Raw genomic sequence first — 17,627 nt, 5'->3', positions numbered from 1 at the left:
TGAGCGCAGACTTCGGAGAGGCTGTGCTGCTCACGGGCAGTGTGGAGGCCTCAGCAGACGGCCGAGCTGAGTCTCTGCTCCTTCCTTCTTGGTTATACCCGGCAACGACTGGCTAATCACATAATCGGTCGGTTCTGTGTTTCTCATCCATAATATCATTGACCCACCACAAAGATGGGGATTAATTAAAGATTTAAAAGTGCTCTAAAAAGGCCCAGGAGTGCTTAAAAATAACCTACCCGACATTACCACGAACAAATATGAGCCTCCTAACCCCTCCTCCCCCCCTCCTCGCCCCACTAAAAGCATTCCAGAGACTTTAATTTGGAAAGTTAACATTTAATTTGGGTACCGTTAAATGAAAATAAGGTAAAGGTTAAAGCACTGCAAAGCAGTTACTTTAGCATTTCTAAGAAAACCTGCATCCTGTGATTTAGCTCTAGCCTCCCTGGCTGCCCTGGAAAGCACTGAATTCCACCTGCAGAAAATTAACTTACAAACTCCGATATTGCAAACACAGTGGGGCCCGACTGGCTCTGCATTTGTCTCCCTTCCCTTGCTTATTTTATTAGCCAAAAAAAAGGGAACAGAAATTATCATTAAGAACTGTCAAGGAGTAAATCAGAAAATTGTAACTTGAAGTTAAAGTAAGAAACCAGATCATTTGTGAAGCCTTAAAAGGAAGTTAATAATACTTGTACTAAAAGCTTTGTAAGGAATCAAACCATTTGTTTTTTAGGAATGAACCTGATTCCAGTTGGAACTTTCTGAGGACCACCTTATATATCACACACGTTTCATGGGTGGCTACAAGTCTGTGGGGTCAGTCTCATGAGCTGCTGACCTGGGGGGTGGGGGGTGGATGGAGGTCAATGGGGGTAAAAGAGAGAGGCATCTGTAATACTTAAAAATTTTTTTTCCTGTATTTATTTATATTTATTTATTTATTTATTTATTTATTTATTTAATCAATCCTCATCCAAGGACATTCTTCCATTTTTTGTTCCGATAGAGTGGGAGGGGGAGAGAGAGAGAGAGAAACATCGATGTGGAAGGGACACATCGAGTAGTTGCCACCCACACAACCCAGCCAGGGCCGGAGACAAACTGCAACCGAGGTACGTGCCCTTAGTGGGAACCGAACCCGGGTCTCTCTGGACCACAGGCTGACGCTCCAACGGCTGAGCCACATTGGCTGGACCATCTAAAATACTTTAAACAATAAAGAGAAATTTGCCTGACTAGTGTGGCTCAGTGGATTGAGTGTTGTCCCATGGACTGAGAGGTCCTGGTTCGCTTCCCTGTCAAGGTACATGCCCGGGTTGTGGGCTTCATCCCCAGAAGGGTGTGTGCAGAAGGCAGCCAGTTGGTGTTCTCATCATGTTTCTAGCTCTCTCTCTCCCTTCCTTTCTCTAAAAAAATCAATACAAACACATTTAAAAAAAAAATACAGGGACATTTTTTTAAAAAGAAGGTGACTCAAGAAGCTTCTGGAGCCCTGGCCCGTTTGGCTCAGTGGTTGGTTGGAGCATGGGCCTGTGGAGCAAATAGTCACGGGTTCGACTCTGGTCAGGGGCATGTGCTCCGGTTGCAGTTCGGATCCCAGATCTGGTCAGGGCCTTTCCGGAGGCAACCAATCGATGCTTGGCTCTCACACCGATGTTTCTCTCTCCCCCCCACCCCCAACTCTATCTGAAATCAATTTATCTTCTCACCTGAGGGATAAAAAGAAAAAAGCAGCAGCTTCTGGAGAGTGCTGACAGGTAGAGCAGCATGCTGATGGGCTCCTGGATGCAGAACCGGCCTGCAAGGGCTGGGAACAGCCAGAGAGGCCGGGGCAAAGAGCCAGAGGGCTGGCCCAGGAGCAGAACGAGCCTGTGCAAAGGAAGCGGGGTGCAGCCCCTTGGCCGTAAAGCATTCCCAGAGTGAGGTGGGGTGCCCAGGCTGGAGGGGGCTATTTGGGGAAAGGATCTGTTCCCAGAGCAAATTTGCCATTTATAACTGAGGGACTGTCATTTGTTGGCTGGAGCTGTCCAAGAAATCCTCCTCGGAAACATACGGCTCCAGAGATTTTCCTGGGACCGGCCAGCTGGTCCTGTGCTCGGCACCCCCGGGGGGCCCTGGGAAAAGACCCCGAGCTCCCCTCTCCGAGTTCCGGACCGGCTGTTCGCAGTCTCAGGTACTTGACTTCAAGTAGAGAAGCTAAAATGGATTTGGCCGCAGCCTTTCAAGTTAGGTCACCTAAAAACGGGCACACTGCGTGTTCACCAGTCACCTTGCACAGAGCAACTTCTCGGCCACCCTCCCCATCTAGAGTCTGGCACACCCAGCAGAGGGCAGCCCCGGGTGTGCAGGCCTCGGGAAAGCAGCAGCAGCAGACGAAGGGAACCTGCTTCGCCTTTGCTTCACTCCTGCCTCTCAGCCCGGTACAGGGTGCGTGTGCTCTCGTCGCATCCCTTCCCACTAAAAGAGTGTCACTGAATGTGAGACTGAGTTGGATTAAATGACCTATAAAGAGCAGATCTGAGTATTCCTTTATTTTCAGTTAGTTGCCAGGGGTACGTCTCCTGCTGGTCTAGAGGGTGACTTGGGCTGAGTTCTTTTTCTAGGGGAGAGTCAAAGCCCGTTTGGCTTGTTGTTCAATTTCCAGAAATCCTGTGAGTCAGTTGTTAAAGACAGCCATTAAGTAAATTACATGAATTTATCCTTTTTAAAATATTATATTAATACTCAAAACTCATCACGTCCCAATTATTGTGCTACATCTTACTATTAATTATGCTGGAGGCTGTGATCATAGAAAATACTGTAAAATGGGGCACTACGGCACATCTGTTTCCGACACCAGACGGGCTGTCACATTGATGGCTTGGAGTCAGCCCTGGGGGGATGTTCACATCACAGATTCATCAAATACGGACAGATCAGGTCTTTTGTATTTTCTCCCATAGGGCTTGTTGTTCAATATTTACCAGCACGTGACTAGCTCTATATAAGTACAAGGTAGAAGGGGAAGGAAGAACATAGTACGCAATCAACCTGTTTTTTTTCTCCTCACCCGAGGACATTTTTCAATATTTTGTTCAGATAGAGTGGGAGGGAGAGAGAGAGAAACATCGACGTGAAAGGGACACATCGAGTGGTTGCCACCCGCACGATGCAACCAGGGCCGGGGACAAACTGCAACTGAGGTACGTGCCCTTAGCGGGAACCGAACCCGGGTCTCTCTGGACCGCAGCTCGATGCTCTAACCGCTGAGCCAAACCGGCCAGGGCAATCAACCTGTGTTTTAAGTTGTATTATGAAGACCTCAAAAAGTCCCCCAATATTTGGAATCAAGATTACCTACCATAGCGTTCACCCTAGCGCCACAGTCTGGTTCTTGCCTGGCTCCTTTCTAAGTAATAATAATTTTGTCTCTATCTCTTTAACTTTATATTGTCAGTGTCCTGGGTCAGGCATCTACTGACATTAAATATTCATTACATGGGAAGGATGGGAAATGGTTTTAATCAAATAAGTTCTATTCTGCAAAACTGTGTACAGCTACGCCATTCAATCGAAGGTAGAGAACCTGATTCCATAAGCCACCTACTAAAATTAGGCTCCTAACTTTATAGAAAAAGCACACACATATGCTCATAAAAAATGGGATGATCTTATATAAAGTGTAAGTGAAGCAATTTAATTCAGGCAAAGCGAAAGGGAAATGTTCAAATGTCAGTATACAGATTCATTTTCCATTCTAGCAACAAATTTAAATGTACACAAAAGGACTGTTTATAAATGACCTCCTCCACAAATTATTTATAACTATAGAGCAAGCTCTTTATAAAAATAGTTTGCCCAGATGTGCAAAATTAATATGCTTACCTAAATCTACTATAGGTCTTAGGAATTGGTAATAGAATTTCTTTCAAGAAGACTAAAAACAGTTTTTACAAAAACAATTTGCAGCGTACCTGTGGTCCATGGGGTATCTGCTGTCTTGCATGGACTGTGATGGAGGGAGGTGAGCTGGGAAGGCGTGGTCAGGTTTCGGAGTGTGAGTTGAATTTGGAGATGCATGATGTAGTGGGGACACTGGAGTGCTGGATGGGGTTGGGGGGTTGGAGGGCCTCATTCCCACTTGTGGCTTCTGATCATAGGCACTGCCCAATGCACACACATACACACACACGCAAAAAAAAAAAGAGAGAGAGAGAGAGAGAATATTTGTTTCTTTGGAGCAATTTTTAAAAAATCTTTTCCAACCTAAGGAAACAGAAACACACTTTGGGCTAATGTCATAAGGAAGTTATAATTTTATGTCCCTTAGTGCTTGTAATTCTAGAACATGTAACCTTTAATATCGCCACACACTTAAACAGAAAGTAGGGTAATTATAAATTGGTAATAGCATAAATATAAAACACATCTATTTTAATAGATACAATGGCAGCCTAAGGAAGGCACTTCCTGGGAAAGCTGCGGCATTGCTCCACATTCTGGATAGTTCTCCTTGAACAAGTTCATAGATCTTTTCTACATCATTAAATTATTCTGATTATTATAATGCTTCCATATTACATTCGATTTTAGAACAAGAACATCAGTTTGATAAGATGGAGACCATACCTGGCTCGACTTTATTTTATGGTGGAATTTTAAGAAGGCAGTGCTTTTGCCTGACTTTCATTTTTTATATAAAATAAATGATGCCCGGCATTAACTTCCTCACGTGAGATAATGAAGATTAATGAGGCAAATTAAAGTCTCTGATATATTTAAACTTTCTTGGCGTATAAGTACAACATAATGTTCTTAAGAATAAAATCCTATTTTCATAGTCTAACTTCTAAACACTCCCAAAGGAGTCAAATGAGTAAGCTTGCTTATGAATTTCAGTTGATTCTCTATGTGCACCTTTCAAGAATGTGATTTAATTAACTTTTGTGATCTAAAAAAAATATTTTACTGAAAACAAATTTTACTTAAATTTCCAAGGAAAAATGGTATTTCTAGATTAAACTATTATGTTTGGTTGTAAAATAAAAAGGGTTCGTCAATACACATTTTTTCTCTAAAACAAAAACATTTCTTTTTGCACTGACTTATGTAATAATTTATTCTGTTGCTCCATTGATACAAGAGAACTACATCCATGTCTAAAAATACTTCACAGTGGTGAAGGAGTACGTTGCTGTGTAAGTCTACTCTTGTCTTAGAGTCCAGCTAATGGTACTCATTATGTTTGGTTCCACTTATTTTCTTTACCAATATTTCTGCATGAGAATCTACTGTTATAAAATGGTTCACCTGACTCATCGCCATGAAAACAGAAAAACATGATATAGCCTTTGCCCTACGATATTACCTTTCCCCCCAGGAAATGTTGCATTTATAGTTTGTATGGAGAAAGAGGTACCAGAATTTAATCCATAGATCACTGTGGGAATTATTGGTCCCTGGAAAGAACCTCAAAATATTTAGGCAATTCCTCTACTGTTAATTTATGGATGTTAGATATGCCACGTAAAGTGGTTATTTCAGTCACACTTCTGATCAATGCTGAAATTCGGTGACAATTCTGTATCTGTTTGTTTATTAATTACCTATTCTTCAATATGTTACATAATTATTCTGTGACTACATAATACTCTTAAGGAGAAAACAGAAAAACTAAAAACACTATAAAATGAAATTCAGATCACTACTGTTTTATCTAACCTGAGCATGCGCAATAGTTAGCTTTGACAATAGACCTTTTTAATAAAAGCTTTGTAGTTTTAATTGAACCAGCTCATAATTTCAGGCTCTGGTGACCCTGCTAGAAAAGCAGATGTAAAAGACAAGTTTGAGTTTGCAAGAATAAAGAGCAATAGAATATGCAAGCCTTGGTTAGCTGCTGAGTGACTGCACAAATCTAAGTTTCTTGAATCTTATATACCCTGGTAATAATAGAGTATAAGTAGTAAACGTATAAAAAAAAAACATAAGATCCATTTAGATCATAATGTATTATGAATTTGAATCAACATAACTTATAAAAGTGCAAATATTCACAATCATTTTTTAAGTTTCCAAACTAAGGCCTTTTAAGAACTAAGATTCTACTATAATTGAGAGTAATAATATTCAATACACAGAGCCAACTTCTTCCTTATGCAATTAGAGGCCAATATGAAAAGTAGCAGAATGCAATTTACTGTGAAGGGTTTTTAATGAACATATAGGTTATCAAATTTTCTAACAAATGAACAATGTACTTTTATTGCTCCACCCTTTATTATCATCAGAAGGCACAACTGGCTTTTTAATAGATAATAGCCTCTGCTAAGCCTTATAAAATTCTACCTTTATTACAATTGTCCATGAACGCATCTAGATCATCTGCAAAGCCTGTCAGATAACTAATGTACTGCTGAGACATGCCAAATGTTTCATTTTTTTTTTTTTTCCTACAAACTCTATCTAAAGTGCATAATGCATTCATTCTAATGAGAACTTTCAGTAGCTGCTCGGGCCAAGTAAGACCCTCTTTTCAAACCCAGGATACATCACCGAGTAGAAAAGCAACCAATATGTGAATGAAAATTATTGCTTTCAAATTATTCTAAAAGTGTGTGATTGGATGGTAAATGGTTTCTAGGAGTTCTTCGAGACCCATTATCTAATTAGCTTGTTCTGTGCTGAAGATCTAACTCTCATAAAATTTGACTTGCGATTTTATATTAGATTCTAGACTTTGAGTTTCAGTGGGAACCACGATCCTCTGTATGTACACCTGGTCGCTTTACCTGACATTGTACAGGCACTTTTCTCCATAGCTGAACTTAAAGGGCTGTTCTTGGCTGCAGGCGGAGCCGAGTTCTGAACACGGGCTGTGGGGCTCTTTCTTGATTTTCAGTGGGAGGCCATGAAAAGCCACTAGAAAACAAACAAACAAAATACCCACAAAAATGAAATGCAGTTAAGAATTAAGTATATTAACCTGCTCTCCTTCTCTTGGTTAAAATGTCACTAACATTACATATTAACTTACATATAAAAGAAAAATCACATTTGATTGAATGTCACGAAAGAGAAGATTCTGGAGAATCTCGGTGTCCCCCTTTTCTGTTCATTGTTTAGCCAAATACAAGCTGGAACTCTCATTACTTAAACAGAATCATTTGTAATTTGCTTAGCGGACATTAATAAAAGACGCTCCATCTTCAGAAAGTGTGTTTTGAAAACATTTCAGAAAGATTTCCAGTGATGAAAGCAGAAAAAATAGAACAGAAGTAACTGAACTCGGAACATAAAAAAACACAAAAGAATTAACTGAAGACTGGAATATAATTTTAAGCATTATTGAAAGGAAAAGATCTCAAATCCATCAATAGTGATGGTTTAATAAAATGACAAATGTACTATGAGGAAGAAATTCCATGTGCAGGCCCACTGGAAACTGATGATAATTTGGGCAAAAATCTCAACATCTTTGAAGGCCATGCTCATCTATAAAATAGAGACAAGCACCTGCCTGTCTCCTTACCAGAATTTTGAGGATGAAATATGAAACTATGTAACACCATAAAATAATTATTGTTGACCACTTGTTTTCTCCCTTCTCATATGACTTAATATATGGTTATACTTATATTCACTAATGCTTAATATAAATACAAAGGTCATATAAAGAGTGAAGGCTAGAAGACATGTATATTTTAAGAAAATCATAGCTTTAACAACAATAAATATCACTATATGTAGTGTTATTCTTCTATATGAAATTAATTAAAAATAATATCTATTAGAGATCCTGTCAGAACAACTGAAGTTTTAGTATACTTGGAAAATTGGTAAAAATACAAAGAAAAAAAAGACATGAGAATGGTTTTTTTTCATGTACAATATGTACGAGTATGATTAATCAAGGGATAAACACAAGAAGGACACACATTCTGGAGATTTATTACAACAAACACTGAAATTAAACCACAAAAGATTTAGTCTGCATTCTATAAAGATATAACAAGAGAAACCTTGTGGCTTAGATACCATTCGATCTTGAGTGCCATATATAATGTAATATAAGAATTTGATATCAAGAATTACCAAGCTATAGGAATATAAATACTATTTGTCCAATTTTGACAGAATTGTGCATGGTCCTCAAGACCCATCTGAAACATCGTAAAAACAAATTTGCCAAAGAAATAAATTTTACCTACATTAGTAGCCTAAAAAAAAACCCTTAATAAATAATAACAAAATAATATCACTGGGTGGTCTATTTCAAAGTATTTTCTTGATGTGGCATGTGTTTGATATGCCTCTTCAAAGCAGAAAATAGAAACAAAGGAGAAATGATATGTGTCTTCATATGCCAAGGGTGCTCATGTTCATTAACTTTGCCAGGTCAGAAAGTTATCATGTATTAACCATTCAGGGAGAAGAGATTTAAGAACCTCAAGAATCAATTATAATACAAGAAAAGACTTGTTAGAATTCTGATGTGAACCACCAACTAGAAAAGCACATCTTTGAAATAAAGTGAATATGACCTAGGTATTAAATATTTAAGACATTAATGTTAATTTTGTTGGATGTGATAATGAAATGGCAGTTGTAGCAAAAAAAAAAGGTTTAAAGTTACAGATTCATAATCAATAATAAGATGTCTAGGATTTTCTTTAAAATTGTCCAGAAAAAAAAGATATTAGGAAAAAAAATATGGACTTAGAAAATGTTAATGGATATGTGTTCATTATATTATTCTCTGCTTTTATCTAAGTCCCAAATCTGCATGATGAAAAGTCTTTAAAATGTAAAAAACAAAGAATTTAAAGTAGTATGTATCAGAAAATTCTCTCCCCGTAGTATGTGTGCGCACGCATACACTCTACTTTTTGAATGACAAATATTGTATATGCAACCATTAACCATACATTTGTTGCTTTCTTAACAGTTTTCAACTATTCATTACTTCCTTGAACATATACAGTAAAATGAATATGTATCCTCAATTTTAGCACTCTGAATTAATAATCATGTTTTACAATTTCCTAAGAAAAAGATGTAGCAATAAATAAGAAACTCAGTTTGTCACTTAAAGAAATAACAAATTATTATACCTGAGGGATCATATCTAATTTATTGGAATAAAGTTCATAAGACCTCAAGGGTGAATAAATATGCAGTATGATGCAGTTTATCATATTTATCAAAATATCAGGTATATCAGTGTGTACTTTATTAAATATTACTATAGTTTAAAAGTCTTTGGGACCATGAGGTAGAATAAGATTAGTGAACAGAATATAAAAAACACTAACCATAAAGAAAACGACCTGCAAATTAGGCTTCACTGAAATTAAGAACTTTTCTTTGTCAAAAGACACTATTAAAGAGTGCGAGGTAGGCTACAGACTACAAGACGTTTGCAACAGAAAAATCTGATAAAGAACTCATAGTCAACATAGTAAGAATTAATGATACAAGTAAGACAAATCCAGTAACCTGATTAAAAATGGACAAAAGACCTAAACAAGAAATTTATAAAAGACACCCAAATGGCAAAACAAATGCACAAAAAATCTATATATGAAAAAGTATTCCACATCTTTACTCATCAGAAAATGCAAATAACACCACATGAGATTATTGCTATAGTAAAATGACTAAACTGCAAAAGATTGGCATTATCAAGATTGAAGACCTACAGCAACAGAAACTTTTATAAATGCTACTGAGATTATGAACTGATACACTGAAAAATTTTGGCAGTAGCTACTAAGGCTCAACATAAATCTACCCTGTGCCCAGTAATTACTCTCTTGGGTATATGTAATATCCAAGAGAAAGGACTACATATATTCAACAAATGACATGCATATGAATGAATGTTCAAAGCAGCTTTACTCCCAATAGCAAAAATTAGAAAAATTCAAATGTTCATTAGCAGGTAATGGGTGAAGAAATTGTGACATAGACTATTATGCAGTAACAACAAGAAACAAATTACTGACACGTGGAGAAACATAGATTGTCTCACAGTCATGGAGTAAAAGAAGCCAAGTACAAAAGAATAGATAGTATACGGATTGCAAGATCAGACCTAACTGATCGTGACAGAAGGCCCTCCTGCTAGTGGATGAGCATGTTAATGACTGAGAAACGGCACTAGTAACCTGTTACAATGCTGAAATATTGTATATCTTGCTCTACATGGTGGTAATTTGAATATATACATATGTAAAATTCACTAGGACTTTTGCATTATAATAAATGCATATCTCTACAAAAAGCTTAAAAAATGAGGGGCATCAAGTAATGCCATACAAATTAAGATATTTCAACATGTCTGACTTCCTGTTTCAGCAACTCTGTAAGATAAATAATTCCAGATGAGTGAGGGGAGAAATGACAAGTTTGGGGCACCATCAGGAATGGCTGCCAGCATGACAGTAGCCTCCTATCAAAATGTTCAGTGGTATCAAGCTTGAAGCAAAAGGCAAGACCCATCCTGGTGGTGATCACCCCAGTCTGTCTGGAGCTCTAGGGCTTTCGATATGCTTCATGCCTGTCCTGAACCGACTTTAGAAGAAAGGATATAAGGATTCCCAAAGTACTCTCAGAGGCATGTTGATCCCTAAATTCAGGATCTCCAAACCTGGCCAAACATCTAATTACCCAGGTAACTTTTTTAAAAAACAAAGATTTGCCCAGTCAGTGAGGCTCAGTGGATTGAGTGTCATTCCAGGGACTGAGAGGTCCCAGTTCGATTCCTGGTCAGGGCACATGCCAGAGTTGCGGGCTCTATCCCCAGTAAGGGGTGTACAGGAGGTAGCTGATTGTTATTTCTCTCTCATGTCTATGTTTCTCTCTCTCCCTTTCCTCTCTTCAAAAAATATCAATAAAAAAGTAAAAAAAAATCCCAGACCCCATGTGATAGGTTAAATTGTGCCCCCCCCCCCTTTGTATATTGAAGTCCTAACCCCAGTACCTCATCTCTGCCCTTATTTGGGAGATTAAGATGAAGTTACCAGGGTGAAATCTAATCCAATAGGGCTAATGTCCTTATACAAAGGGGAAATTGGGGTACAGAGACACTCACAGAACACCATGTGAAGATGAAGGCAGAGATCAGGGTGACGCTTCTACAAGCCAAGGAATGCTAACAGGTTGCCAGCAAATCCCCAGAAGCAGGAGAAAGGTGCAGAACCGATTCTGTCACAGGCTCAGAACCCTGCCCACACCTTCACCCCGGGCTTGTGACCTCCAGAACTCTGAAACAATGAATGTTTTTGAAGCCACCTGGTTTATAGGACTTTGTTATGGCAACCCTAGCAAACTAATATACCATTCCCAGGACATCTGTATCACTAACACTGGCATATAGATCAGGGTTCTGCATCCTATACAATTTCTAGGTGACTGTCATACTGGGTTAATTTCAAATCCGTTTGATACTTGGCACCTGGATCCAGTGTGCGCTGCACTGAAATGGGCCCAGGACTTGAAAAGACTTGAACAAAAACAAAAACGAACAATGTCTTCCTTTTCATTAGATGCCAACACTCCAGCATTCTCCCAGGTTCCCCACTTCCGGAACTGGGGGCTCCCCGACCCTCTGGATGACACATTCCACGTGTGTGGTCCTCAGTCATTACGGGCCCTTGGAACTGCGATTTTATTTTTCTAATCTGAAGCCAAAGTAGTAATCCAACGAATCTGAGTTGGCTGGGATTTTTTTTAAATTACTGTGTGCGAGGAAAACAAGGAGAAGCCACCCTCAGGATCCTCACCATTTTGCACAAGGACCACGCTTTCTTTTCCTGTTTCACTTCCCTGCTTCCTGGAGAGGCTGTAGCACAAAAGTGACTTATTTCTCCCTAAATGAGGGGCGTCTGGAGACCCCCCCGGAGAGGGCTGGGCTGCGATCGCCGGTTGCCGTCGCGGGGCTGAGAGCCGGGCGTCTGCTGGCAGGCAGTTTTCCAGCTCTCTGGCACCGGCACGAGGCAGAGCAGCACATTCATTTTGTGCAATTTGCTTTACCTTCCCACATGGAGTTGGTGCATGTAAAAGGCTGTTAAGTACTAAATTATTCCTTATCAAATCACCATCATCTGGAGTCATGATCAACACTAATTAAATTACTTGCGCTGCACACGGCTCCAGCCTGCTGGCGAGGCTGCGAGACATTTCATTTCGCTCACGGTACCGGCCACGCTGGGCCTGGAACGGGGAGCGACCGGCATCTGCATTGTTTGCAGTTTTAATTAAAGTGAGTCCTTCCTTCTTCACGTGTAGCAAATGGAGTGAGTTAACTCCTTCATTTCATTTGCAAAGAAGGGATGGTTCAAAACGGTATGACATTACGTCTCGATCCCTGATTTCGGCCTGTTCAGATCATTCATGTATGAAATCTGCTGTCTTCGAGGGCATTCCTCAATCAAGTTTCCTTTCGAACTTGAATGACCCACAACTCCTCCGACCGTCCGACCTTTAAGAGGAGAAGCGGGAAGAACACTGGAGAGAAGCTTCGTGCATTTTTTCTTTGGTGGCTGCTTGACCTTCAAAACCACATCTTAAGGCTGACTAATGATGACTGAGTTCTTCTAATGGTTAAATTGAAGAGCTCCAAAATACCAGGACTTAAAAAAAAAAAAATGTGCTTCCAAAACAAACTTAACCACTCTTAATTCAAAAAGTTTACTTGGGGTTATGGTATTTATCGTAAACTATTTGTTGAATCAGTAATTGTTTTTGTTGTAAGTTTATGAACTGGGAGACATCACCTTGCTTCCACTTTTTTCCACTGACATTTTCTTCTTATTTTTTAATCCTCATCCGAGGACATTTTTCCATTTTTTGTTCAGATAGAGTGGGAGGGAGAGAGAAGAGAGAGAAACATCAACATGAAAGGGACACATTGAGTGGCTGCCACCCGCAGGACCCAACCAGTGCTGGGACAAACTGCAACCAAGGTACACGCCCTTAGCGGGAACCGAACCCGGGTCTCTCTGGACCACAGGCCGATGCTCTAACCGCTGAGCCAAACCGGCCAGGGTTCCACTGACATTTTCAAACAGAGGCACAAACCTGTCATTCTACTGGACATCTATATGCCCTTTGCTTTCCAAGTGCAATCATGCTGCTATACGACCATAGCTTTGGGTAAGGGTAGACATATATTATATCACATTTAAACACTAAAGATAGATGAAGATAATGAATTTTAAAATGTGCTCACAGCAGGATAATTTTCTAAACAATCATGACACAGGAGCATTTTTGGGTACCATTCAAGTGAAAACAGACCATACTGTTATACTGACAGCTTTATGTTTACATAGTCCAAAGAATAAAAAATGAAATCTATGAATCGAGTTTCAGTTTGTATTTCTATAGTGAAGATGATGATGTCTTGTAAATTAAAGAAAGAGAATATGTTTGCCCAGCTGGTGTGGCTCAGTGGTTGAGCATCGACCCATGCACCAAGAGGTCACTGGTTGGATTCCCAGTCAGGGCACATGCCCAGGTTGTGGGCCCGATCCCCAGTCGGGGGCATGCAGGAGGCAGCCAATTGATGTTCTCTCTCATCAATGTTTCTACCTCTTTCCCTCTCCTGTCCTCTCTTTTTCTAAAAAATAAAGAAAAAAATACATATTTTTTAATGATAATATGTTTAACTGTAGGTGTCGACGTACTGAATTGTGGTTGAGTTTGGAACTGTGATAGAAAGCACTGGCTAGAATGTTTTACAAAAAATTCTCAAATTTACATAACATTATTACATTTCAAACAATCTTCACCTATTGTACTTGATTCTCATTATTTAAGACAAGAAGAATATTTCTTTTCATTTCCCCATTCTGCAAACATTTTTAAAGCATAAAGAAGCTAAGCTTCATGTCAAACCAAAGACCTAGAACTAACTTAACAACAGGTTAAGAATTAGAGCCCTGAGCTTTGGCTGCAACTCTTGAACCCTTGAGCACCTAATTCAAATTTATTTCAAATAAACATCCTTGGGATTTTGTTCTTGCATGAGCACCACTCCAATGTTTTATCAGATATTTCTTTACCCATAATTTCTTCACTGATTCATTCATTTGCCATAGCAAATGAAGGAACAACCGTGGAGCTATGGTAAGATGAAAAGGTACAATCTTACCATCAAGAGCTCATAGAAGTTCAATCTGAGTTTTTAGGTCTTTTTAAAAAGAAATTTTCTCTAATAAAGATACTGGCAAGTCTTCTCTAAATTTGTATATATGTGATGCATATTTCTATATACATGACCTTAATACTATATTCTTGGCACTTGTATCTAAATGAAAACAACTTCTCAGAGCATGTGTGCTTGCTTTTCGGCATGCTGCCTTCCTTTTTTCAATTTGTTACTGTGACCAAAGGCATTTAGAAATTCACACCACTCATATTCCACTGAAGGAGAAATACTGCTAACCAACAACTGAAGCTTCCCCTAGACTCTGATAACCAAAATGTCACAAGTAATGGGCCCTCTTCTGTATGTGGACAGTGATTGTAGATACAATGATAAGTTGTCTTGGGGCTGACCTTTCACTCCGACTTCCTCTCAACTCTTATCATTAAATTGAAATAGAGTAGCAATTTCTATGAGCACCAAACAACTGCCCAGGGAAGAGAAACATATCGCATTTCTAATTACTTCTCTAAACAGAACCAGGTCTTTGAATCAAATCCGTAGGTTTTGCTTTCTTGTCTATTTTTGTTTGTTTGTTTGTTTTTTAAAGCAAATCTAGCGAGGAATACAGAATCTTGATGGCAGTCTCCTGATTTTGATGTTGAGATTTCTAGTCGGCTCAAAAATTCTGTTTTAGAATGATCTACTGTAATGTTCTAGAATGGGGGTTGGCAAGTTAAAGCAAGTGGGCTAAATCCAGCTTCCCATCCATTTGTTTAAGGATAGTCTTAGGACGACTTTGAGCATCGGACTCTATGTGATAGAAACACTATAGCCAGCAAAGCCTAAAATACTTATTACATGATCCTTCGCAGAAGAAAACTTGCTGGTCCTTGTTCTCAGCTGCGGTCAAGAATGAGGAAGGGGAATAAAAACACTGAAGTAGAGGGATGGTACAACGACATCCGCAAGTGACAGGGTTCAGCTAAATTAGCTAACGAAGGACATTTAAATTTGCTTTCTTAACTGGGTTTACTCTGCGCTCAAAACCTAGCGTGTGTGGACTTGTGTATCCAATTTGTTGGGCGAGACACAAGATGATGAAAGACACAATATTGAGGCTCTAAAAACACTACATACACATTTATGTAACTTTGAGTAATTTCAAGGCATTTACTTAGTACATGGTTATGTATAATGTGGAGAATTTTTTCACTTGTCTACAAAGTATAACTGAGAAAGTCAAAACAAATCATTCTGTGGACACTGAAGAGCTTGTAAAATTTTTTTCACTTGGCTATAGCTGTGATTTAAAAAAAAAAATCTCTGTAAAAGGGTAAAATATACATAAGTTAGATTATTTAAGACCAGATACAAGCATGGCATGAAACATGCATACAGCCTGTTTTATTTTATTTATTTTTAGATTTAATTTATCTCTATTTTTGAAAGTATTCCAGATCTCCATGCAGCCTTTTCTACAAATGTATAAAGAAACACACTCCGTAGATGAAAAGCACTCACTTTAAGTAGGTATCACTTCAATTTCAGGTGATAAATAGATAACAATGACATCAATTAGTACTCAGTTCAATCCCAGAAGCAAAGGGGAAGGCTTGTGTACAAATAAGGACACGTGTCACGTCCTCTTCCAAGACAGACAGAAAGGCAACACTCACAGCCGCTGCCCCTATCAGGAGCCCTCGAATGTTCTTTTCCAGGACATTTACCTCTTGCAAGCCCTCCCCACCCCCCCTGCGCACACCACTCACACATGCACACACCCAACATCCATTACTAAAGGGCCTAATCTCAGCTATCAGCAGAGTGCCTTTATGGGGCCATTAAACCATTTCTCTTGTTTACAGTGCCCGAAGAAAGATGTGAATTACGTCTGTGACAAACACGAGATAGCATTTCTAAACTGCTATCAAAATGCAAACTGAAACACATTGAAGGACAGAGACGCTGATTCAAGTTTTCACGATTTTTCCATGATCTGAAGCATCTGGAAATAGAATATTTCCGAGACAAAGTTACACCCTAAACAGCAAGTTGGTATTTATTTTTTTCTTAAAAAATATCCTTCAAGTAGACCAGTTATAATATAGGTGATACAATGTTTTTAAAGGACTATTAGACTTAGTTTGCCCTTTGGTGTTGTGTTGGCAACACAACAGGCTGTTTAGTAGTAAACGGAAGGCACAGTGAGGACGACTCTGCCCCCTCTTAGAAATCTCAGAATTTCTGCATTGAAGAGGACATTAGAAATGAACGCGTTTTAGGGACTGAATTGGTGTTTGTACTCAGAAACCTTTGTACCGAAGGAATCAAAAGTGAAAGCCTGAAGGGTAAGAAGGTAGAAAACAGAAGCTCCTTTCATTACGGGAAGATGGTCTTCAACACACCCCGTACCTTGCTCCCGAAAGTACACACTCAGCATCAGTAAGGTACCTTCTGGGCAGTTTGGAAACCAAAACTGAGTTTCAGAGAAATCAGGCATTTCTCAGAAGAGGCTATCATTTTTTTTTCTTCCTCATACCAAATTCCCATCAGTAATAGCAACTGCACTCTCTACTGCAGGGACTCCTGAACAGTCTTATCAGGGGCAAGCCTGAATGAAGGAGGGGTGTAGTTTGAAAGAGTCCCAGGGGTGATCCTGCACCACCTAGCATAGCCCTATCCAAGATCGGGTGTCTACAAACTTGGAAACCAGTACTGAGGACCCGTGAAGCCCAGGACTCCCCACAGCCTACAGTGTAAAGCCTCCTGACTATGTTACAGCCTCACAAGACAGTTATATCTTAAAAGCCCACTTAATAATTCAACTTTCCCTGTACTGAGAAGTACCATTCTGCCCCCTTAAAAAAATAGAACGAATCTGAAAGACAGAGTTTGTGCCTTTCTTCTCTTAAAAGTGACTGGTGATGGCCCTGGCAGGCTTGGCTCAGCAGTTAGAGCATTGGCCCGTGGACCAGTGGGTCACAGGTTTGATTCCTGGTCCTTGGCATGTACCTGGGTTGCAGGTTTGATTCCTGGCCCTGGTCTGTGTCATGCCAGAGGCAACCAATCAATGTGTCTCTCTCATATCGATGTTTCCCTCTCTCTCTATCTTTCTCTCTCTCTCTCTCCCTTCCTTCCACTCTAACTAAATAACATAAAAGAAAGAAAGAAAAGAATGGTGATAATGAGATGCAGCCAACTCTCTCCCTCACCTGAAGGTCAGCTACCCACCAGGCCTGCCCATCTGCACCAGAGTTCGCCAATGTTTCTGGTTCGTTCACAGGGTGGCTTCAAATAATTTAAATTAGTTATGGTGATTTAAAATCAGCTTCAAAACAGTTTTTCTGGTTTAAAAACCTAAACTTCTGGTTTCTCTGGGAAAAAAAACAAATATCCAGCAACGTGAGTCCATTTTGCAGACTGACAAGCAAGGCTCAGTTGGCGGAGCCTATCAGCTGCCTCTCCAGCCGGGACCTGGGTTTTC

At 39.5% G+C, this 17,627-nt stretch overlaps 1 protein-coding gene across 1 annotated transcript in view; it reads right to left on the bottom strand.

The window, feature by feature from the left end:
* ETV1 (ETS variant transcription factor 1) overlaps nucleotides 1-17,627 on the bottom strand; it is an 87,346-nt gene that overhangs the window by 32,034 nt on the left and 37,685 nt on the right. The window contains exons 6-7 of the mRNA XM_036246872.1: nucleotides 6,780-6,909; nucleotides 3,963-4,151 (exon numbers count right to left, since the gene is read on the bottom strand). Coding sequence (XP_036102765.1) covers nucleotides 3,963-4,151; nucleotides 6,780-6,909 — 319 coding nt within the window. The remainder of the gene's footprint in view (nucleotides 1-3,962; nucleotides 4,152-6,779; nucleotides 6,910-17,627) is intronic.

The sequence above is a fragment of the Molossus molossus genome, unplaced genomic scaffold, assembly GCF_014108415.1.
Source record: "Molossus molossus isolate mMolMol1 unplaced genomic scaffold, mMolMol1.p scaffold_m16_p_7, whole genome shotgun sequence".
Taxonomy (NCBI): Eukaryota; Metazoa; Chordata; class Mammalia; order Chiroptera; family Molossidae; genus Molossus; species Molossus molossus.
The sequence above is the reverse complement of the archived record's forward strand: the minus strand, read 5'-3'. Positions and strand labels throughout refer to the sequence as shown.